This window comes from Mesoplodon bidens (genome assembly GCF_964165515.1).
Source record: "Mesoplodon bidens genome assembly, chromosome: 2".
NCBI classification, from domain to species: domain Eukaryota; kingdom Metazoa; phylum Chordata; class Mammalia; order Artiodactyla; family Ziphiidae; genus Mesoplodon; species Mesoplodon bidens.
Window position 1 is genome coordinate 178,895,529 of NC_138177.1, and position 24,283 is coordinate 178,919,811.

The window sequence follows — 24,283 nt, forward strand, 5'->3', positions numbered from 1 at the left end:
GCTGTAAGCCTTGCTTTGGGGAGTCACGGGTGGGAGAACCCAGCGGCATGTGTGTACCCCAGAGCAGTCCTGGACGCCGCAGTGCCCTCTCTGAGATCCCACCCGGGGAGAAGCTCACGGTCCTTGCTGCCTGGTTGCCCTGTGCCAGCAGTTGTACCAGCCTCCGGGGAGCACAGGGCCTGGCTTGTTTAAGGAGCTGTGCTCCCTTGTTCAGGGTTTTAGGACTGGGGGACACTCAGAGCTCCTGGGCCTCTCCAGCTACTCGTCCTCCATAGGCATGGGGCAGGTCTGAAGGGTAGAGGGTTGTGTGACAACCAGGAATGGGGGTTGCCAAGAAGGCAACAGGGAGAGCAGTCGAGTGGGGGAGGGATGCTAATCTCCCTGTGGGGCCATTTGGAACTCAAGTGCAATTAAAAAAGTAAATAAAGGGAGAAGAAAAATAAGGGGAAAATGGGAAAAAGAGTAGATTGTTAACTCCCTGACGTGCCCCAAGGCCTCCCTGGGCCCTTCCCATTGCAAAAATAGTCCAGCGCCATTTTGCTGAATGCTGCCGGAAGACCAGAGAAAAGAAAGCCTGGGTTCTGGTCTCCTCCCCTCATTGAAGGCAGTGTGGCCTCCCCTGAAACAGGAGAGGGGAGGAAGGCAGCAGGGTGGCTGCAGAAGGGACAGAGAGCTGGGGACAGTGAGATCCAGGTACCTCACAAGCAGAACTGCCCACCTTCCTGCTCGCCTGCCTCCTTCCTTGCCCCCCACCCAGTGGGTAACTTAGATGACTAAAATTTAAGGAATCTCAACGTATCTGGCTGCAGCAGGGACATCTGGGGACCGAAAGATACACCAAAGTGCTTTCTCTGAGGGGAAGGGAGGGCAAGGAGAGAAGTTGCCCTGGTCCAGCGATGAACTGGCAGACAGGAAATGCGGCGATGTCAGAGGGGCAGGTGGCAGGACGCTGGCTCCTTGGTTGAGGGTTGTCTGTGCCCTGTCTGCCAGGGCCCCGCATGGGAGGTGGCAGAGGCAAGAGGGCCGGTTGGCAGCCCAAGTGACAGCGCGGATCCGTGGTGGGGGCCCTTGGAGGACAGGCGGCCAAGGCAGGGTGAGGGAGGAAGGAGGTGCCGTCCTCACTGCGGGGCTGGGGGCGGAACTGCGGGGCAGCGGGAGGAGGAAGGCCTGGAGAGCAGTGATGTGGCGCGGAGCCGGGGTCCACCCGGAATCGGGGTGGGGGCGGGGGAGCCAGGGCGCATTTAAAGGCGAAGCCAAACCAAAGTGGCGGAGCCCTGGGGGCTCCCGCACTCGTGAAGCCTGCGGCGGGCACGGTGTGAGGAACAGCGCGAGGCCGATGCGCGTGTTCCCCGGGACACCCAGGCCCAAGGCCCCAGAGTCTTTCCTCCTCAGAGCTAAAAAACACCACCACCCACAGCAACAGGAGGAGATTCAGGGATGGGGAGGAAACAAAACGCCTGGTACCCCAGCACCCAGAGCCCGGGGGGCGCACCAGGGCGCGCGGCTCGGTGGGCGCGACCCCGCGGCGCTCACACCTGCGCCCGCCGGCGCGGAAAAGTTTGCTCGGCTGCGCGCGCGGCGAGCCTTCGGACGGCCGGCGCCGGGGAGTGAGTCCGCGCGGCCGCCATCGAGTCGCGCTCGGGGGGCCGGAGCGCCGAGGAGAGCGTGCGAGCGCGCGCCCGCCCGCGGCGTCCGGCCAGAGTTGGCGCGGGGGCGCGAGCGCGGGCCGCCGGGTCCTCTCGGACCGCCGCGTCCCTCTCCCGCCTCCCCTCCCTCCCGTCCCCGGGCTCCGAGTCCCCGCCTCCCTCCTCCGAAGTCTAAGGTTTGGGCAATCGCTGAGCCAAGAAGGCGGGCCGCCCGGGCCGGTGCGCTGAGGCCGCGCGCACGAGCGTGAGGGAGCGGGCGCAGGCCGAGGGCGCGCGTGTGAGGAGCGCGCGCGCGCGCGAGGGAACGGACGGAGGCGCGCCTGAAGGAGCGGGCGCGGGGTGGGCGAGCGCGAGCCCATTCACTCCAGCCTCCCGCGGGCGGGCGCGCGCGCGGGCGGGCCGAGATCTGCTCTTTCACCTGCCGGGGCGGTGCGGGCCGGGCCGGGAGGAGGCGGTGCCGCGGCCGCCCTGCCAATCACCTCGGCGCCTGGCAGCGCCCCCGGCCGCTCCCGCCCGCCCGCCTGTTCCCTCCTGCCAAACTGTTACCCTGAGTGTTACCGTCAGGAGCAATGACATCAGGGCTTTAAAACAACTTGTTATTCGGGGAGTAATCAGTCGCAATTAGGCATTAATTAAGTATTATGAAAGTTGATTATTTAAGTGAATTCGGCTTTCGACTCTCCGACTATGGTGAGTACCGGAGTGGGGCAGGGAGGGCAGGGGGCGCCGCCGCGGGGCTCCGACCCTGGCGCGGGGGCGGGGGCGGCGGGAGCGGGACCGGGCGCGGGCAGGGGCGCCCCCCGGCCTCGGGGGCCGGCCGGGCCCCCCGACCCGGGCCGCGTCTATAAATAGTTTCTCTTTTAGTTTAATAAACTCGAGAGCAGAGAGGAGCTGCTTTGAGTGTGCCGTGCCGGAGCGCCAGAGAGAGAGGGGCGGGAGGGAGAAACTTTCGCTCTCCCTCCGGGTCTCCCTTCTCATTTCTCCCCCAGGCCCGGGGACTTGACCGCCCCTCGATGGGGGGAGGGTGCGGAGAGCGGAGGGGGAAAGCTGGGGTGGGTAGTGGGGGGCACTGCGAGAGACTAAACAGATTTCTTTTCTTTCCTCTTCTTTTTTTGGCGTTCCTCGAAGAGTTTGGGACCAAAGAGAGGAGAATGGATCTTGGTACAGGTACCGGCCGGTGGGAACCAGGGGTGGCTCTTTCACTTTTCTTTCGGTTCTTTTACGGAAGTTATTATTTTTAGCCCAATGAGGTAGCAGCTGAGCGGGGCGGGGGGGGGGCGGGGGGGGGGCTGGTCTGGAGAGGGTCCGGTGCGGGCTGCGCTTCTTGCCTGAGTTTCTGGATTGTGAGGCTTCCGATGATATTATTGTTATTATTTGTTACTTGCTTAGGGACTGTGACTAATTTGATGCTTGTCATTGTGAAAGAACCTAGGGGAGAGGGAGCTGGGGGGCACCCAGAGAGAGGATTTAGGGGGTTTTCGTGGGGTTTTTGTTTTTTGTTCTCCGTGTTTTTTGAGCGGCTGCGTGTTTTTTCTGTTTTTTTTTTTTTTTTCTTCTCCAGCAAAGATCTCTATGTGTCTGGCTGTGGGGGGTGTGTTTTTATTTTTTTAGTGGGGGATGGTTTAGTTTTTGAAAGCAGCGTCCTGTTGGGAAAGGCGGTTAGTCTGGTTTCGGGGCGACTCTCTCAAGGTAAAGGAATTTAATTTATGTGGGACAAGGCTGTGTCGGATGATCAAGCTGCTTATTATGGCTAATGAGTATTTTTCACCTGAGAATCCGTGGGGTGAGGCGGCTGTTATCAGTTCAAAGTGAGGGGCCCAGGACTCTCTCCCATCCCCCTTAGCCTCTACCCTGGGAGAGGGTAGACCAGACAAACGACTGAATTTGGACCTATGGGTTTTGGGGCGCCTAGCATGGCGCCTAGGTTAGGGTTCCACGTAGCATAGTGCTGGCCTGGAGCAGAGTTTATGCTGAGATTTTGGTGTGTCATTGGTTTTAATATAATTGTATTCAACATTCCTCTTCTCTTCCTATCTGAGGTTCCAATCTGAGTCCAGAGTGAGGTTTACTTTACGTTCTTTAGGCTTTCCCTTAGCCCTCTGTACTGAAATGGAATTTTGACCAGGACCCTCATCCTAGGCTGACAAAAGCGCTGTCTTTTTTGCTAAATGTCTTTAAAAGAAGTCAGTGATAAACAGGTTCATAATTCATTGAGATTGATCTCTGAACCCTTCTGTTTCATTTATAGAAGGTGGTATGAGTGGCTGTTAGAGTGGTTGTTTATAACGGCCCAAGTTCATGGCATTGCCCCTTGGGATCCATGGACTGACATTTGACCTCCTGAAGTCAAAAGGGAGTGGGCAGAGAGGGCAGGAGGCAGCACTAGGGGGCCCAGGATGGGTGACAGGACATGGCAGCAGCTTTGGGAAGGAGGGAAGTGTGTTTGTTGGGGAAGGAATATTAATACTATGTCCAGACAGGTGTGATCTTGGAGAATTCGACGTGGAGGTCCTGGGGACCTCTGTGCCCAGGAAGGGTGCAACAGCCCCTACTGGGCAAAGTGGGTAAGGTGTCTAAGGCCACTGCTGCCACCCTGCCCCTCCCTGCCCTTCACTCGCACAGAGAAGCAGCCCTCCCCACCTCCAGTCAGGTGTCTCATCGCCTCCCTCTCAGGCCCCACCCCCTTTCTTCAGAAATGCGCCCCCCCCATCCCAGCTAAGAAGCAGACCTTATAGATGGGCCGGTGGTGATAACGCACCACCCCCTACCTGGGGCAGGTGAGCCTCTGCTTGTGGGCAGGCACAGGGAACCTAGGCATTACTCGGCTGGAAGTCGGGCCCTCAGCTTCCTCCTTCTAACCCATATGCCAACTGGAGCTGGAGTCCATCCTCCTGCCCTATACCCACCTGCTGTCGGGGCACGACTCCAAAGCCCTTCTGTGGGGTGTCCCCGACTGGAGAGAGGGCCTCCTGGGCCTGCAGGTGGCAGAACCTCTTGTAGCATCTTTCCCAGCACTTACTTCTCCCAGCCCTCTAGGGACAGGCTCTGGAAACTTTTCCTAGAAGTTAGAAGGGCCCCTGTGGTCAGCTGGTCCCTCCCGTAGCTGGAGCAGGGCCCTCCCAGCAGGACCCAGGCCTGGACTCTGGCCACTCAGTGAGGGGAGGTCCAAGGTGTCAAAGTTCTGACTGTTTCCTGGAGAAATCATCTGGTGATACCATCTCAGCCTTTTCTTCGAACTTGAAAGTTTCCCTTAATCTCAGAACTTCAGAAGAAAAGCACTTTTTCCCCTCTTCACAAAAAAAGGGAAGCAGGTGGGAGCTCTGAGATCCCCCTCTGAGCCTGTCTCTGGGCTCACTGCATGCTCATCTTTCCTCAACCTCTGGGATGTTACTTCTGCACACAGCCAGGGCCAGGGGCCTCGTTTCTGGCCTGGACTCATTGCAGATGTGATGAGGGGCTCTCTCCTTTTGGGGGACCACAGGCAGCTTCTGCCGAGGGCCTCTCTAGCACAGTACAAGGCTGGAGACGCAGGCCCCAGAGGGTTGCTGGCACCAGGGACCCCGTAAGCATTGGGTCGTGGGTTAACATCACTCCGGTGATCACTCTAGGTTCTGAAACATTGCAGCCATAAGCAGTTCAGTGGTGGGAGAACCAGGGCTGCTCAGGAGGGGACAGCAGAACCTCAAGACCCTCAGGGGCCATGTGGACCCCTTTTCTTCCACCATAGTTCAGCCAAGGGCTGGATCAATCTGGAGGTCTTTAGCAATAAAAAATGCCGATGTCGTCCTAATTCACCAGGCCCCGAGATGACAGCAAATTTACATTTTTTAATTAAACTAGCAGCCAGTTTTTACGAGAGGGGGTTGGGTTATGCAAATCAAATGGTTGTGTACGGAAGATTAGGAGAGTTTGGGAATAAATTCCACAAATGCTAATAAAAAAAAAAAGGAAAGAGAAAGAAAGGGAGGGAGGGAGGAGAGAGACGAAGAGAGGGGGACATGGTTCCATTAGGCCCTTTTAGAGTGATTTCCCTGGGGGAGGGAGTCAGGAGGGGGAAGGGAGGAGGGAGGAAGCTTTCAGACACAGGTAAATCCATGCTGCAGTTGGGAAGCTCCCCAGGATTAGGCCCCGCTAGGCTGATTCCTAGGCCCTGATAAAAACTGGAGGCCAGGGCGGAAAATGGCTTTGAAACAGCAGTAGAGCTTTGAGAAGGAACTTGCCCTTGATTCTTGAGGATCTGGTTGTAATTGCCCCCACTCTCCCTAGGGAGGTCTTGAGGAGAGGGGGAGGGGCTGTCCAGGGCTAGAGCTGTCCATCAGAGGATCCAAGGTAGGCTCTGCCAGGTAAAGGGCCAAACAGGCAAGAGAGCAAGTTCAAAGGGCTGACCAGGGACCACAGGGGGAGCCCTGAGGGGCACCACTGAGCACTGGGCACTGTGGCTGTAGCTGTGTTGTCAGGGTGAGTCAGGGGGAGGGATCAGTGCTGCTCACTGAGCCAGGCCTGCTTCTTTTTCCCTGGGATAAGCTCTGCTGGGACTCCAGGCCTGGACCCCCTTACATTGCACACAGACCACCCCCCCACCCGCACCCCACATTGTAGCCTGGCCCCAGCCTCGGCTGTGGACGAGGCCAGGAATGATGGGGTCAAGGGAGCTGAGACGTGTTGGCTTAGTGGCCTGGTTCTTGGAGTGGGTTGTCCACATGCTGGCCACATGCTTCGCGGACACACAGTCTCGAGGAGGGGAGAGGGAAGGCCACAGGCTTCTTCCAGGCAGTAGCTGACCCCAGAGAGCAAAGAATTTGCCTTCCCCAACCCAAAGTTGCTGCTCTGAGTGTCAGCCCACCTCCAGACTCTCAGGACTGCTGTGAGCCGCCGGTTCAAGGCCAGGGCCTTGCCAGGAGTGGAGGCTTCTAGGAACCTTGCTGGCTCTGGTCACACTGGGGCCTGGGAAGGTTCTTGTGCTGTTTCTGGAGGAAGCGTGTCCATGCCGAGTTTGGGCCAGAGCAGGTTGTCCTCAATTTTTCTTCCTCGAGCCTTTACTTGGCCAGGTACACCCATTCAACCAGTCGAAGCTGGGGCCAGTCCCTACGGTCAGGTCGGGCACCGGTTTTGCCAGTCTGCTGCAGGGGGTAGGTGCTTCGGTGCCATCTTGGCAGGAAGGAGGAGTCAGAGCCAAGGACAGGATGGGCTGTCTCCGAACTCGCGAGTTTCCTGGTACCGTTCAGACAGAGGCTGGCTGTGACGTTCGGAGGGGCATGAGCATCAGATGACCTTTAAGGTCTCTGGTTCTCCAGCTCCCAACCTGATTTTACTGAGAGGGTTCAGTGGGGCATCTTGGAGGACGGGTTGAGTGGACGAGGTGAGAAGCACACATTTGGACCTTCTCTTTGGAACAAAGCATTCGAGACAGGCAGCTCTGGATTGCGAAGTGGCCCCTTGAACCAGCCCTGGCACTGGTTATAAGATATCAGAGCAAAACTCTGGATGTAAGGCCTGCAGTAGCCATTCTCCAACAGGAGGCAGAGGCAGCGAGGGCAGGTCTGAAAGATCCATACAGGGACCCCATCCCGGGCCCTTTTTCCCTTGGGGATCAACCAGGAGAACCCATTAACTCTCCTGTCTAAGAAGGGCACTGGGTCCAGTTAGACCTCTCTGAGGGCTTCGCCGTCACTGCTGGTGTTCCCCCATCCCCCAGAGCCAGGGAATCTGGCTGAGTTGCAGCTTGGGTTTTTATGATGGAAAAATAAAATAAATGGAGGCACCTTTGGAGGGCTGAGTCACGGCAGCAGCATCTCCTCATTAAAGCTGCTGCCCCTGGCTCAAGTCCCTGGGCAGAGGATTGGGTGGGACCCAGGAGGCTCTGGGCCCAGGCTTCTCCTCTTCCTGGACCCTGCCAGGTTAGTGATGCGCCTGCCCACCCCCCCCGTCAGCCTCCTCTGCCTGGCCCACCGTTCTTAGAAGAGTCAGGCCATTTCTTTACCCCTGCTCCCCACCCTCGCTCTCCCACCCCAGGCCCCAAGGCTTGTCCTTTACACTGCCCTCCCTGAGCTGGTTTTTTTTTTTTGCGGTACGCGGGCCTCTCACTGTTGTGGCCTCTCCCGTTGCGGGGCACAGGCTCCGGACGCGCAGGCTCAGTGGCCATGGCTCACGGGCCCAGCCGCTCCATGGCATGTGGGATCTTTCTGGACCGGGGCACGAACCCGTGTCCCCTGCATCGGCAGGCGGACTCTCAACCACTGCGCCACCAGGGAAGCCCTCCTTTCTTTTTTTTCTTTTTTTTTTTGCGGTACGCGGGCCTCTCACTGTTGTGGCCTCTCCTGTTGCGGGGCACAGGCTCCGGACGCGCAGGCTCAGCGGCCATGGCTCACGGGCCCAGCCGCTCCATGGCATGTGGGATCTTTCTGGACCGGGGGACCGGGGCACGAACCCGTGTCCCCTGCATCGGCAGGTGGACTCCCAACCACTGCGCCACCAGGGAAGCCCCGCTGAGCTGGTTTTTAAACCCTGACCACCCGGGCTGCTACCACGTCTCTTCTTGCCCCTCCTTTTCCTTCTCCTCCTCCTCCTCTTCAGGGGGGAAGGAAGTTGCTCTGTAGTAATGACAGCCTGTGGGTCCCCAAGGCAAGCAGCAGCCGTTCCGGGTTAGCTGGGCCAGAGGACAGCAGGAAGAGCAAGGAGCCAGGGAAGGGGCGGAGGAGGAGGGCTGGTGGTCCCAGCGAGCGGAGGAGAGGAGGCTGGTTCTCTGGGATTGATTGGAAAAAGTGGCAACTTGGTGGTCCAGCGTTCACCCCTCTGGCTGCCTCACCACAGCATAGCATCCTCATACCCCAGGCTCATCAGGACATATCGTGCCCTGAAGGGGAGGAAATCCCATGCAAGTAGTGAGGTCTGCAATTCAGTAAGCACTGGGGAGCACCCGCTGTAGGAGCTGCAGAAATGAAGGCCGCCTGGTCCTTCCCAGGCTTCTGGGGTCTGCCTGGTGGAGGGAGACAGGTGTGTTTATCTGTCGCACCAGGTGGGCGTGCTGGGGCCGAGAGCCAGGGAGCTTTGTGAAGGAGTGGCCTTTGAACGTGACAAAGGATGGGAGGTATTGGGACAGATGGAGATAGACAAACGATGTTTCCTGTATCACCCACACCTTCTAGACTTCCACCAGCCTCTTCTCTCTCTTGCCTTGTACTCCTCTCCCTCCTCCACCCCACAGCCCACCGCCCCGGCTGCTTCCCATTGTGCAACCACAGTTTTCTGCCTCTTCTGGCCCAGGCCACCCAGCTCCCTAAAGCCAGACCCTCCTGCCTACCTTCTTGCCCCTCCCCTTTTGCCACCTCACACCCAGTTGGCCCTGGAAAGAGACAAGAGGTCAGAGGTTGGCTGGGGGCCTGCTGCTCTGAGCATCTGGTTATACCCATGACATTGGTGTGTCAGGGCGGCACTCAGGCTTCTGTACCCTGCCCCAAGAGACCAAGGCCGGGAACCCTGCTTTCTTCCGCTACTGCTTTTTGTAATGGTGACCATTATTAGAGTTGGCTCTGGGTTCGCATCTCCTCCGCGTGTGCGGTACAGGGCTGGTCTCGCGCCTTCCCACTGTGAGCGCTGGTGGAATTGATTGATTCCTGTGCCTCTTCGCCAACTGCCTCGCCAGCTTCTTAGCAGGAGGCAGGCAGGAAACATTTGGTGATTCCCTTGGGACCTGGGCTTTCGCTCCTCGAGAGCTTTCTACGCCTGGTTTACAGGAAGGAGTGGGGCTGGGATGAGGGATGACACGAAGGGGCAAAGTGGGCATAAGGACGAAGGTGGGTGGGAGTGGTTGATGGGGCCCCAGTAGCTGCTAACCGTGACCGGGTTCGGGGGCGGGGGGTCTTGCCGTGAGGTCACACTTGCACACGCAGTCTGCTGCCCCGGAGGGGACGGGGGCAGTACCAGTGGGTGGTCCCCGACTTTGCTCTATCTCCTCCCGTGCCCGTCTCCGTCTCCCCGCAGCAGACCTCACCATGGCATGCGCCTCCTTTCTAGGTCCTGCTCACACTCCCAGGACCCCTCCAGCTGGGTAGACGCAGTGCAGGGAGTCAGGCCAGAAGGAGGGGGTGGCTCGTACTACGGCCTGCCCCACGTGGCCAGGGCTTTGGACCTCTGCCCCCCGGCGTGGTGTTTGGGCTGCTCCTGATCGGGCTGTGGGGTCTGTTCTTAGAGCTTCCCATGAGCTGCCTCCTGGGGGCTCTCCTGGACCCACAGTCTTGGCCAGTGCCAAGGGGCCAAGGAGTCCTTCCTGAAGTCACAAGGGCCGTCTCTTGTAGCCTTCTGACCTGAGGCTTGTGGGAGCAGGTTGGTCCAGGATGTGGGTTTGGAGCCACACAGACACATTGTGTGGCTCCAAAGACCAGGGATTCCCAGGAGAAAGCTTCCCGAGTTGAACCTCGACGTACATTGGCCTTTTAGTATAGGGCTTTCTCCATGAACTAAGGGACCCCTGGAGGCCGGGGGTGGGGTGGGGAATATGCTGCGTGAGAGCAGGAGATGCATCGGGTGGGGGACTCCAGCCCAGTGAGAAAGCAGGAGGCATCCAGGAAGCCAGCAGGGAGCGAATTCTAGAACGTCGTGTCACCAGGAAGTGCATCTTCTCCTTGGCATTGCTCTTCACCTCCCTCTAGGCCAGTGCCTTCCTCCTTGCCACCCCTCAGCCAAAGAGTTCAAGGCCCAAGGCCAGCCAGGAGGGCTGCCTGGGAGATAGGGGAGCCTGGGGAGGGATAGACCAGGTGTCCCACTGCCCTGCAGGGGGCGCCCCACTGCATCTGCCCCAGTTCCAGGGACAGGGACGTTGGTCTGGGGTCTGGTCCAAGCCTTCTGGCCAAGGGTGAGGGGAGGAGGAGCCTACCCTCCCCACTCCCAGAGTTTCCTTGGCTGAGTTTGTTTTGCCAGGGTGACCTGTTTAATCATCTCATTTTCTGGTGGCCGTTTATTCCTTGTTTCCACGGTTACGGCCCCATTAAGGGGAGAAGCAATAAGGCAGTGAGTCAAACAGGTAATAAAAACATTAAAGCCCATGTGCACAGAGGAAGGGCGGGCGGGTGGGAAGGGGGCTCAGCGAGGTGAGACGGCCCAGAGAGAAGCAGAGGTAAGAGGCCGCCCGGCCTTGTCCTCCAGAGGCCACTGAGAGAGCTCCTGGCAGGAGGAAACAGAGGGCCGCTCCCCACGCCCCTGCCTCTGGGCTGCGCCCTTTGGGGGCCAAGACCCAGTACGAGCTTAGAGCCATCCCCAGCCCTTGGTCCCCTGGCAACAGGCTGTATGTTGGGAAGTAAAACAGGAAGAAGAAAAGTGAGAGCAACAAAAGCCTCCCCCAGGACTCTGGCCGGCTGGTTGTGCGACCTGTTCACAGCCTCACACTGTGAGGGTGGGGGATGATTTCTGACACTGTTTCCAGCTCTAGAACTTTTTTCTGCCAACTTTATCAGAAAGCATATTTGTGGTGAGTGCTGCTAACAGGGCCAGTCTGGTGAGTAAATATTCCTGGTGTGGACAGCCCTGTGACCTTGAGAGGGAAGAGCACGGCAGGGGGGCCAAGGGCATGTAGGGGGAAGAGGCCAAGTGGCCCCAGTGCTGGGTCGAGGGCCTTCCGAGGACAGGTAAGGGGGCCACCGGGGTTAGGTTTGTCCCCAGCAGCGTGGGGAGCAACACTTAGCTCAGGATGAGCAGGGTGACTCTCCCATCGGGGCTGGGCCTGGAGCCCTTGGTGTTGCTCCCGGGGAGGACTGGCTGGCACGTTCTCCTGTGGCTCCGTGGAGAGGCTGCCCTCTCTCCCTCCCTCTCGGAAGTGGAAGCTGAAAGGAAAGTCAGCCTCTGGCCCGGCCCCTCTGAGCCCAGGGCCACGTGCCTCCCTCCCGGCGCCCCCTCCCTGGGAGCCTCCTGAGCGTCCCCGCCCTTGAGGTCGACAAGTGAGCAGACTGGGTCAGTGGGGCTGACCGGAGGGGACAGGGAGAGGCTGGCCAGGAAAAGTGGGGTCAGGTAGGAGCAGCGGGGCATTTAGGTGCTTGAGCCACCTCCCCCGCCTGGTGGCTGAGAGGATGGCTCGGGGCCACCCTGTGGCCGGCGAGGACCGTCTTTCTTTTTCTCTCCGGTGTGTTGATCCTGTGCAAACTTGCAGAGGTCTGTGTATCTGGTTATTAATTTCAAAGTTGACTTCTGACTGGACAGGGAGAGAAGAAGGTCTGGGGAATGGGGGAAACCCTCTGGCTGGGAAGTGTGTCTTGGGAACAGGCCTAAATGAGTTAATATTCCGATCAAACAATTAAAAATAGAAAATGCTCCCACGGCACCAGCTGCTGAGGCTTTTCAGCAACTGTCACCAGTAGGTTCACGGGGCAGGTGGTGCTAGAGAGGAGTGTTTTCACAAACAGCAAATATCAGAGATGACGGTGTGCCCCCCACTTCCCTCCCAGGACCCAGGACAGTTGTTTAGGGGCTCCCAGTTCTCCTTGAACTCCCCTGCGGGGCCGGGAGCCCGGGGTCTGTGCAGCTTCAGGGCCGCCCTTCTCCTCTCCAGGGCCCGGCCGCAGCGGTGAAGTCATCGCCAGATGCCTGGGTAATTGCTTTAAGAACCTAACTTAAAATAAGATGAAAACTTATATTCCTGGGTAAGGAGTAATTTCCCATCCAATAGTAAATTAATGAAAGGATTATACCAGGGGGCCTGGCCGGGAGGCCGTGCTCATCTGATAAATCCAAGTGGCTTGGACAAAGCAGTTCTGAACCAGGGGGCTCCCCTGAACCTCAGGCCAGGCCCTGCTTCCTGGCTCCTCTGGGGCTCCGCCCTGGCCTGCTGAGTTGGGAGGACACGTTCCATGTATGCTCAGGGTCCCCTTCAATGACGGGGACCAGCTTTTCAAATCCCCAAGGTGGGAGGGGCTCCAGTCTGACCTCCCGCCCCACGTGGGCAGTGCACCCAGGACGTGGAGCGCTTCTCTTGACACCCAAGGAGGGGCTTCGGGAGCAGTTTCCAGCTGTCACTCCATGTGGTCAGCGATGCAGTGACCACTCACCCTGGTTTGCCCAGGACTGGAAAGACCCACGGCCCGTGAACCCCCTCAGGCCTGGAGGCGGAAGGATGGGCTTATTGACGCAGCCCCTCCCTCAGGGTCCTGGCGAGCCTGAGCACCTGAACTAGGATAGTCTCAGTCCAGGATGGGTTACTTAACAACTGGCACCACCGAAAACCGCCTGGCTCCGGCTCCGTGGGCTGCGTTCAGCCAGGTGCATGTGGACTCGAGCGGGTGTGCACACACACCTCCCCAGGCACGACAGGCCACTGCCTGAAAACCTCTGCTGGGCGTAGGAAAGGTCTTGCAGCTGAGGCCCCACTCCTCCCCACCCTGTAACACTGAGCCCCCTCCCCCCGTAGTGGAAGGGGTGCAACATGCAGAATCATGACGGCAGTAACCCCATGAGTTTACCCAGTGCCCTCCTTCCAAGAGACTCCAGGCACACCACACCTACTATCCATTTCTTCTCATCAATTCCCTCGGAGAAAGACACAGGGAGTTGTCCCGTTTCACCAGTGGGGAAACAGGTGGCCCAGAGACACTTAGGGATTTTTTTCCAAATGCAGGGAGACAGACCCAGAGTAGGGCTTCCCCAAGGACCGTTCCAGTGGCAGCGTGCAGTGGAGGCCGCTTTCAGCCCTGGTTATTGACTGTGCTGCCTGGCCCACATCCCCATCTCTGGGCTCCACCTATATCCCAGCCGTAACACGTGGACGCATCCCCGGGCCTTCCCTGCGAGGTAAAAGGCAATTGTTGATGCAAATGCATTTTGAACTTTTTGGAGGAAGCCTCCTCTAAAAGCATTCATTATTGCCTATCTCCTGAGAAAGGGGTGCTCCCGTCTGTTTGCAGGGAAGTAGCAAAGGGGAGTTGAAAAACATTCTGACTTGTTTCTATTGAAATGGGAATGAATGGACTGGACAAAGCGTTCTTCAGGAAGAAAGTCTGAATGAACGGGCATTCTCCTGGGATGCATGTTTGTCAGATACGTTTCTGTGTAAGCATGGATTTTGTTGGAAGGAAAGATCGGGAGACCCTTGCAGCTCAGCTCACCACTGGCCCTCACTGCTTCTAGAAGTAACGGGGCTACCTCGGGAACTGTACAGGATCAAGTTGCTGCTCTGCAGACAGCTAGCTGTCCCTGCATGGGCTTTGCGTCTGGGGGCTGTGTTGAGTTTGTGTAGGTGTCATTTGAGAGAGGACCCAGCCCTTTGCCTGGTGTTAACCATACCATGCTTTCAGGGGTGGGGAACAGCCAGGTGTGCTTGGGAAGACACGCGCTGCTTGAGTGGCCTACTCCACCCTCCCACCCCAGAGAGAGGAATTATGGGGCAGTAAGACTGAGAATTCCTAGTCTAAACAACCTAGCAAAGCGTGCTCCGGGAGAGAGCCACGTCAGAACACAGATGGCGTGATGCAGGATTGTGACTAGAAGGATGGTGGCTTTGAATGTTAGATGTTGTGTGGCAGTTGCTGTTCAAGCAGACAGATCGGTGGATTCCAGGCTGCAGGGATTCTGAGCGGGCCCTCTTTTATTTATCTTCTCTTCCACCCAGGGTGGGGGGACAGGAGTGGATTGGACAGAAGGGACAGGCAGCCCTAGAAAGGCAGGTGGAAGGAGCACGAGAAAGGGAGTCAGCCTGGGAGCACCCTGGCTCTGGCCACTTGAAACATACCATCCCCGGCCAGAGGTCCTAGCCCCTTGCCAGGACCATATGGGTCCCTTTCCTTGGCCTGCCTGATAGGAAGGGTCACTGTGGGGCTCCTGGGAGACCTTCAGGTGGATGGCAAATGGAGCTCCTCCCTTGAGACCCTGAGGCGGGACCAAGAAGGAGATGGGGATGTTTTCTGTTTCCGGGTCCCTTGGGGGCCCAGGGGCAGATTGAGACAGGCTCCTTGCAGGGAAGGTGTTAACAAACAGCAGGTGATTAAACATGACAAGCGGTGACATTTCTGTGCAGGGTTCTCAGTCCCGGCAATGCCAAGAATGAAGCTATAAACCCTGACATTTTGTGTTATGCACTGAGGTTTTTAATAGACCTCTCTCCCTCTTACCCAGTCAACTCCTCTTCCCCTCCCTCACCTCCCCTCACTGTACCTGCTGCTCCCACAGAAACCTCCTGCCTCCCCATCCAGCCTGGCCTCCTGAAGCCTTCATGGGCCCTCCGGTTCTGGGTGTCTCTGCAGGTCTCTGGCCTCTCCCTCCACTCGTCCTCAGGACCCTTTCCCGCGACTGCTGGGCTGGGCGTTCACTGCCCTCCAAGTCTCTCCATTTTCTTTGATCTCTCCTGTTGCCCCATGCCCCCCCCCTCCATCCTTCACTCCCTCACCTCCTTTTTTTGGGTCCTGATCTCACAGCCTCACCCTTTGCTGCGGCTGTCCCAGTTGTCTGCAATGGCAGGTGGCTGTCCCCGTGCCCTCTGTGTGTTAACATTTTCAGACGGACTTGATAGCGGGGGAAGGGAGATCGTGGGGCTTGGGATGGGATTTTTCCCCCATCTTTTTTTCGATTTCCTTTTCTCCTTTTTTGGGACAGAGACAGGAGTAGCGGGAGAGAATTGCGCTGTACTACAAACAGTTGCTGGATTTATTCAGCAAGGGCCTGGCCGGCAACAGTTGTTCCTCTCCCAGAGAAATGTGGGAACAACTGGGGCCTCTTTTGTTCTCCAAGCAGAGCCCTGCGAAGGGCATTTGGAGGTGAGCCTGAGGCTCAAGAGGGCCAGAGACCCAAGAGAAGGGGTTTCAGACTCAGTCCTACCCTCGCAGATAGGAAAGGTCCTGGAGCTCCACAGGGCTTGGTACAGAAGTCAGGCCACACCCCCAATCCCAGCTCTACCCCTAATGAACTTGAGAAGCACTTAGTTTTCTGTATCCGTTCAGTCAATATTTATTGGGTCAGGCGCTGTGCTAAAACAGTGGTCCCGTCCCGCAGACCTTGCAGTTGAGTGAAATAGAGGGGTCATTAACCAAGTTATTACAGAAGTGCCATCTGACGGAGCCGGGTGTGATGAGAGGGCAGAGGAAGGGGGCCCTGCAGTTTGCAGGGCTTCCCGGAGGAAGGAAAATTTCAACCGGGACCCCTGAGGGATGCATAGGAGGAGGGGTAGCCAGGCCCAAATCGAAGGAGTGTTTCCTGAGTTGAAGGAGTGAGGGGGGCGAGAGGCAGGTGCTCCCGGCCACAGGTGCTGGCTGGCAGGCCGGAGATGGGGGGAGCCTCACCACCCCACTGTGGCTGTGCCCCTTCGAGCTCTGGGCAGCTGACCTGGAACTTGCTTTGCCAGCCACCCTTCTCCCAACTCGGCTGTCTGTGCCAGGCATGGTGGTGCATCAGGGGCAGAGCCAGAATTCAGCTCAGCTCCGCCCCAGGGGGAGGGAGAGTGACCAGGAAGTCTTTAAGTGCCCCCGAGGCCTGGGGCTGCTCCTGCCTTTCCTGGGCTCCCAGCCTACCCTGCTGATGACTCACGGAAGAGAGGGCAGGAGAGAGGATGCAGCCCTACGTGGAGGGAAGAGTGGCTGGAGGAACCCGAGCCCAGCGGAACCGCCCCCCTTTCCTTCTGCACCTGCTGGCCTCCCAGGCAGAGCCTGGGCCTGGACACCAGGAAGCCTTCCTGGAACTCACAGTTGGCCTCCCCTCTGTGCCCTCAGTGGCGTGGGGAATGCTTTGGAGCTGGTGTCTCTTCCCCATCAGAATCTGAGCTCCCTGATACCTGAAACCGTTCTCTCTGGATCCCTAGGGCCAGCGGGGACAGTGCCCATAAGGTACTTGGGATGTATTTGAGAAACTCAACTGACCCAGGAAGAGGAGGACTCAGGTTAAATAACCCTTAGCACAAGATCCGCGAGGAGGCTGCAGACTGACCGTGGGTCCCTGGTGTCCAGGAAGACTGGCTCCAGATTCAGGTCCAGGTCCAGCTACCTCACCCAACCCCAGAATCCTTCAGCCATAGCGATGGGGAAGCCCTAAAGCCTGCTCCCTGGAAGGGCCTCACTGAGAGCTCCCAGAAGTCAGACCCAGGACACCCCACCTCCATGCGGGTCCCCTGAGAGGGAGGACCAGGTTGGCTTCCTGTCCCCATAGAGGGTCTAGGGCAGGTTTCAGCCATAAATCCCCTTCCTCACCCCATGCCAGTCCTGCCTTCCTGCCAGACTTGGCCTGAGTCCCACATGCTGCCCCTTGTCATCCAATTCCCAGCGTCCAGCCAAGATCCCGCGAAGGGCCCAGAGGCCCAGGCTTTCTTGGCCCTCAGCATCTCAGAGGAAAGGGGGCGTGCCGAAGGGGGAGGCGAGGGGAGTCCCAGAGCCCGGACTTGGCCCACTGCCCCTGTAGATCCGGAGCCAGGTTTTACTGTAATCCTTACATCCTGTTGCAGATCCTTAATCAGCTGGAGCCCAGGTTGGGCTGGACCCTGCGGTGACACTCGGGGCTGTAGCCTGGAAAACCTGAAGTGGAGCTTCCGGAGTGGAGGTTGGGGGCTGCGAGGAGGAGGAGGTGGAGGGGAGAGAAGGGAGCGGGGGCAGGCGCAGGATGTGGACAGAGCCCAGACCTGCCACCCACCCGACCCAGGCTGGGCGTGGAGGAGCAGGGCAGCTGTTGCAGGCTGGGAACCGGGGATACGGAAGGATGAGCAGGGGCCCACATGGGGCCCCCGGAGAACACGGGAGTCTGTGGGGGCCGCCGTGTTGCCTGTGAGCACCATGGAGACAGCTGGCCCTGGGGTCGCCCTGATAGTGAGCAGGGCCTTAGCCAGGAAGCAGCAGAGAGGTGACCCTGCATGATGTTGGTTCCAGGGGTCTTTACCTACTGGGCCTAAGTCCAAGGCTAGAAGTGGTCCTGCTCTGCTGGGAGCTCTGCCCCGTGAGGAGGGATGAGGCAGAGAGCCCAGGAGAACTGTCTGCCCTGGGTTGGGAGCAGCAGAGGCCCCTTAGCAGGGTCGCAGGATCCCAGGATCATCCCTCCTTTTGCCAGGGGCAGCCCAACCCTGGCAGTCCAGCCCAGCTCTGCAGTCCCTGCACGAATCGGGAAGAGTTGGGGGCAGCGGGGGAGTGTACCCCTTCTAGACCTCACCTCTTTCAGCCCAAGGAGCAAGGACGGAGGAGAATAAGGGGAAGTGCACAGGCCAGAGATAGCCATGGAGCGGAAGCCAGGAGTGGACTGGCTGGCAGCGGGCGGGCACATGGGCGTCTGTCCTGCCGGGGGCCCAGGCTGGCTATGCAGACAGCCTCTTTTCTATATGGAAATGAAGAATTTAGGCTAATGGAGCTCAACCATCTCTAATTTTGCGATGGCAGGAGGATTTTGATTGAAAGTAATTAAGCAAGCTAGCTGTAAAATTAATTAAAGCAAAAGGGGGGGATTTTTTATTGGATTGGATAGCGATATAGCGTCTGTCAGGCGGGGGACGGATGGGGGTGACCTGAATCCTCTGCCCTCCCCCCTCCCACCCGGGACGTTTATGTCACTTTAATCTCCTTACAGCGGCTGCTGTGCATTTGTTTGAAATAATCAAGGAAATATGGTCAGAAATTGTCAGCTTTCAGATCTAATTTACCTGACGGCCCCTGCGCGAGCCGGCATGGCCCAGGGAGTGCGCGTGCGTGAGCGAGTGGGAGAGCCCGCGTGGGCACAGAGGACACGGAGCTCTCCGGCCCCCTCCCCCTCTGCCCCAGGCCCCCTCTGAGGGTGAGGGGAGGTGCCTCCTGGCCTGTGGGAAGCCCCGCCCTGGAATAGGCCCCGTCCCCCACCCACCTGCTGCCCCCCCCCCCTTGAGCCATAGCCAGCTTTGGGTTTAGGGACTATAGGATCAGGGAGGTGACGGTAATTCCTTACTCCAGATGGCTGACAACTGCTAAACCCCTCCACCAGGGCCACAGTTTTAAAAATACTCCTAAATTAGGCCCCTCATGTCATCGTCATTGGCCTCAGCAAGGGGATTGTGGAGATGGGCTGTAGGGAGGGTGGGGTGGCAGTGTCGTCCATAGCACCTCTCTGCCACCTGCTGCCACCCCCGCCTTCTTTCCTGGGGCTCCTGGAGGCTGTGCTTACCTGCCCGGGGCCTGCCTCTCCCAGGCCCTTCCTCTAATCCAAGAATAGCGCTTGCCCTGTCTCCCCTTCAGAGCACAGCTCACAAGCTCTGAAGGTCTCAGTCCCTGAAAGAGGAGGCCCCTCCCGCCAACACCGGAGCGCCCTCCATGTGCCCAGGCGCTCCCTCCCACATGGTCAGCCACCCACGTGTCCTACCCATTTCCGGGGGTAAGCCAGATCATAGAGCCAGATGCCACTTGTGCTTCCCTGGGAGAGTTGAGGAGCCTGAATCCCAGGCCCTGCACCCTCGGGGTGCTGGTTCAGAACCATTTGGGGTCCTTGCCCAGGTGGGCAAATGTGGAGCTTGAAGCCTCTCCAGCAGGGAATCCGTGGGGTGTTCGGGGCTGATGGGCCCTGGAGCGGTCTCCAAGGTCACAGAAAATTCCCTTTTAAAACACAGACGTGGAGCAATTTGATCTGCTGGTCATGACAGGGCCTAGGTCAGGAAATGGGCCTCTGGATTTGTTTGGTCCTGACGTGTGAGTGACGTGGGGTTTCGACAAGTCTCTCGACCTCTCGGGCCTCAGACCCCTTCCAGTTCTAAAGTTCTGTACGAATCTAGGACAGCCATGACCCTGACAGCTGCCACCCGCAGGAGCTCCTTGTCCAGCCAGAGCTCCTTGCCGTGCCATGGGGGCAGGGGAGAAGTTGGGGGTTCTGGAAACGGCAGATTAGGATGAGCAGCCTGCTCCCAGTTTGCCCACCTTAGAGCACACCAGTTAGAAGAACTCTGTCCCCGCCTGCCCTCCTTGGGCACCGGGGGACTCAGTCAGCCTCCTCTGGCGAGGGGGTTGGAGCTCCTGTCGGTCTTCTTCGCAGCCTGGCTCCCGAGCAGAGCAGCTGGGTGCTTGGGAAGCATCGCCTGCCCCCGTCCTGAGCTCTCTCTGCCTGACTCTCTACCCTCCCCTCACCGAGGGTCCCTCATCTCGGGGCAGGGGGTGGAGCCCCAACGAGCTCTGCGTGGAAAAGAGGGAAAGGAAAGCTGCCAGCTCTTCTCCACGTCTTTGAAGCAAAGTTTGTGCCCAGATCCCAGGTCCTTGGGGCCTTGTGCTCCCCTGGCCGACTGTGCCTGCAGGGGCCTTGCTGAGAGGCAGTGGCATGGGCGGGCACCGTGGAGGCCCAGCCAAAGCGAGTTCCTGCCCTCTGTGCCCACCAGCTGCCCAGGAGCCAGATCCTAGGAGACACGAGGTTAGAGAGAGCCTCTGGCCTCAGCCCAGCGTCTCACCTCCACGCGTGGCTTGCAGCTGCTCACGTCAGCCCCTGCAGCTGTGACGTGGAGGAAAGACCAGGGGAACCTGTGCCAGGGATCTGGTGGGGCTGCTTACCTGGGCCAGGGGCTGGCTTCTGGACTCGACACTGGGCCAGGCTGCCAGCGGCAGGCACCAGGGTAGAGGGAGGCTACGGCAGAACCAGGATCCCCAGGCAGGCCCGGGCAGGTTGGCACTGAGAGAGATGGAGAAGGCCAAGAGGAAGGTGGAGGGCACCGTCATGGTCCTCGCGGTGTCCCCGTGTCGCACCCTTCGCTCTGCCCTACTTGGGAGAGCCTGAGCTGGGGATGCTATACTGAAAAAACACTTTTGGGGACTCATGTCCTGTGGTGAGGAGGGAACACTGCTTTTACAGAGGCTGTCCTTGGAGAGGAAGGACAGGCGAGGGCACCAAGGCTGGCCATGGCTTCTGGGGTGCAAGGTCAGGGGACGGCCCTGGGAGAGCACCCCACCAACGTAGCCTATGACAGCTGGGGCCCAGGGAGTCTGGGAGAAGGAAGAAGTGAGAGGGCAGCTTGGGGAGCTGGTAAGTCTAGGGCCAGCCCGGCGGTACCTTGGTGCCCATCACCCGGCTGGCATGAGATAAAACACGTGCATTGTTTTGCCACCAAGCATTCCTGCTGTCCCTTCTTCTCCGGCCCCCAAGGCTTTCGGGGAAAAGTAAAGTACTGAGCGCGCTGGCCTCGTCCAGGTGGAGCCCCTCCTTTCCCCGAGGCTCCTCCCTGCCTCCACCCCCACCCCCACCCCCGCCCCCAGCCCAGGTGTCTCAGCCTCTGGGTAGAGCTTGTGCAGGGAGAACAGGAGAGGCGAAGGATGAGAGGCCTGGCCTGCTAGTTGCAGGGCGTCCTGGCCTTAGGCCAGCCCCCCAGGCCCGGCTCCCTGTGGACCTTCGCAAAGGAGGACTCCACCAGTGGGGCCCACCTTGGCCTAGTGAGCCGGGTACTTCCTCCCTTCAGGTGGGGCCCAGCATTAGTCGGGCCATCTGGTCTCCCCCTCCCAGAGGCTAGAGAGGCAGGCTTGTCCCCTGAGTCCTAACTCATGCTTGTTAGTAGGGGCCAGTGGCTTCAGGAGAGTTCTCAGGGGTGTACGCTGCACCGCCCCGGCCACGGGAGCAGGGAGAGGTACTTGCCCCACTGGGAGAGAAGCCCAGAGTGGCTGGGGTCCAGGCCCAGGAATCATTAACCGCAGGGTCTAGTGGTGCTCATGGTGCCTGGGTACCCAGTGCCTCCCCCAGTCAGGTCCATGCCGGAGCTGGCTGGATGTGACCAGGGCACTGCGCTCCCAGAAAGTGCCTGGGGCCAAGCTAGGCTCTGGCATCGCAGAGCCTCCGCACCCTGGTTCGGCGGATTTCCTGCCAGTGTCAGACCTCCTCTCCTGCTCCCACCGTGCCCACCCTGCTACCCCGGATCCCAGTGGGGCTGGTGGCCCCGTACAGACTCCAGAAGGGCCTCCCGGACCTCCTCCCCTCCTTCCCGTCTGCCCTCAGTTTCTCACCTTCTAGGCCTGGAGTCTCCCCGACCCAACGCTGGCCCGGTCCTCCGTGCCCCCTGGCTTCACAGTCACATTTTGCTGCCAGCGCAGGGCACTGAAAAACTGCTGGCACTGCCAAAAACCCTGTGTGCGCTATGACTCCCCAAACATCCCTTTATTTTTATTGTTCTGTTAATTACTGTTTAAACTTTAATAAGTCACTTCGTCAGGAGGGGGGACCTGCCGTGAGCTTTTCTGTGCAAACACGGGCCCGGGAGTGACTCGGGTGTAATATAACCCTTTATGCGATGTGGGAATGTTTAGATTGTAACAGAAACTTGTTATTTTAATGACAGTTGGGGGGGTGGGCTTGCGTCCCGCGAGGGCTGGGGGTGGCCTGGCCTTAGCAGGGTGCTCCCGTGCTGCTGTTGCTGAGCGCCTAGAACACCGTGGGGCCCGTCCTGGGCTGTCCACATTCAGGCTCGCCCAGAGGGTGGGATGCGTCCTGAGAGAGGCTCGGGGCCTCCAGGGTGGGAGGGCCCAAGGAGAAAGTAGGGCTTTGTGGCAGGTGGGGAAGTAGGAGGACGCTGAGGGTTCCCGGATCCCTGGGCAAAGGCAGGGCCGTGCAGGGCTGGACTCTGCCCTGACTGCACCGGCGCTTCCTGCTACTGAGGCGGGGACCCTGTCCACAGTCCCCATCCAGTACGGTGGCAGGCACCGTGCTGCACGGCTCTGGGCCAGACATGTCACCCCATGTCCTCCTTTCAACAACCCCACATCTCAGGTGAGGACACTGATGTCCGGGGCAGAGATGTAACTTGCTTAAAGTGGGAGGTTTTTAAGAGGGCGGCCAAGTTCCTAATGTCAGTTTGTCTTATTTGGAAGCTGCCAAAGTCCAGCTGCCCAGGCGTGGTCTCCGCGGGCTGGATGCTGTCCCGTAGTGGCAGGGAAGGGCCCACCCTGGGAACCAGGATCATCCCCCTCAGCCCTGGGGCAGGGCTCACCCCTCAGGCCCCTCACCTACACCCCCACCCCTCTCAGGAGGAGGGTCTACGAGGTGAAGGGGACATGGAAATAAGGATTGTCCCCAAGTCTGGGCACGGGCCTTTACCCTCTTCCTCACAAGGGCTTGGCTCCGTCTCGGGGCGTTAGGGGCTCGAGTCCAGGGTTGGGGTGATGGTGGCCAGGCCACCCCCTCTCGCTCTGGTGCCCCCCATCCTTTACACCCAGAGGTACTCCTGCCCCAGACCCACTTCCAAAAAAGCAGGTGACCCCTGGAGAGGGAGCCTTTCCCCAGCACCTGTGGGTCTCCTGCACGGACCCCAGGCCATCTGGGCCCAGTTTCCTACTTCATCTTCATTTGGTCCCTCTGTCTGACCATCCGTCCACAGAGCTGAGCTTCTGCTCCGCGGCAGCACTGGGTGGCAGAAATGACGAGTCCTGTGCTTGCCCTCGAGGGCCCACGCGCCCCCCCCCCCCGGCTGGGGTTAGCGAAGGGGTGTCGGGGGAGAGCGGGACCCAGGGGGCCTGGCCTCTGCCCAAGGCTGGGTGCTCCCAGGGCTCCGTCTGGTCCCTCCTCTCCCTCTTTGGCTGCATCCCACGAGGGCCCCTCTGTGCCTCCTGCCGGGCAGGGCCAGAGGTTCAGGGTCCCGCTCCCTCACGCTGGAGACGGCAGCAGCCCCCCAGATGGCAGCGGCAGCGTGGGCCACGAATCGCTGAGGTTTTCCTTTTCCGAGCAGCGAGTTTCCCTAAATTGTCTTTGACTGCGTGCATGGGTAATGAAAGTTTATGCCCTTGTTAGAAGGACAGGCGGCCAGTTCCAGTTAGAACTGGGGCTCTCTCCTGGCCAGCCTCCCCTCCAGCCCCCTCCCCCGAAGGAGAGAGAGCGCGGTCACAAGTGTGCGTGCGCGCGCACCCCCCTCCCTGGTGGATGAGAAGGCTGTGAGGGGATGGGAGAGGGGACGGGGGGAAAAAGAAAAAAATTTTCCGTATTTGTGTAAGTTGCTTTAAAAGCATTTTATCATGTCATAAAAAGGGAAAGTACTCTCAGAAATTGATCCTCTCCGCCAGCCCATTGGACAGAAGGACGTTGGGATGTTAATGGCCATCCTGCTCCAGGGTGGCTTATTAAAAAATTTATACATAAATGCTTAAAATTGCATAAATTATTTAAAAAAACCCAACAAAGTGAGCAGTCTGAATTCCCTCTTTTCCTCCCCTTCGCTCGGCCCCCCTGCTGTGGCCCCCCTTTTCCAACCCCTCATTGCGGACCTCCCGGTCCCGAGCCCCATCCGCTCCCCGGGGCATCCCCCCTTTCCTCCGCTTCCCACTACACCCCCAACACTGTCCGCCCTGCCCTCCTCTGGGGTTTCCCTGCCTCACCCACAAATTAGTGAAACAGCCAGCCCACCACCGAACACTCACAGGCACACGCACTAATAAAAACACCACTAATAATGCCCCAAATCGCGGAATTAAATATTAAGGCCAGAGGAGGCGGACGTGGAGCGGAGCTGCCGCCACCGTAGCCGAACTTGGAGCTGATGAGTGTGTGTCTCGCAGGCGTGGAATGTCACCCACACATCCTGGAGACTGGAGTGGGGAGTTTTATGATGGTTTTTCATTGATTTGTTTCCCCAGCGCAGCTGCCGACCTCTATTGAGGGACAAACATAATCAGCACTGACGCAAATTAGATGGTTATTCGTTTTGAAAATTGACAGAAAAACAATAAAAAAGATGAAATGCTCCCAAATCAATAGATATAATGAAATTCAAATAATCC

At 58.8% G+C, this 24,283-nt stretch overlaps 1 protein-coding gene across 6 annotated transcripts in view; it reads left to right on the forward strand.

The window, feature by feature from the left end:
- Positions 1-24,283, forward strand: part of CASZ1 (castor zinc finger 1) — a 149,919-nt gene that overhangs the window by 91,636 nt on the left and 34,000 nt on the right. For 4 of the 6 annotated variants that reach the window (XM_081220860.1, XM_081220864.1, XM_081220865.1 and 1 more), the window contains exons 1-2: positions 2,034-2,336; positions 2,775-2,813. The exons of 1 other annotated variant lie outside the window; for it this stretch is intronic. In XM_081220860.1, coding sequence (XP_081076986.1) covers positions 2,288-2,336; positions 2,775-2,813 — 88 coding nt within the window. In that variant the 5' untranslated portion in view covers positions 2,034-2,287. Of the gene's footprint in view, positions 1-2,033; positions 2,337-2,774; positions 2,814-24,283 lie in introns of those variants that run through there. One more of the 6 variants, XM_081220862.1, reaches the window with a different exon arrangement.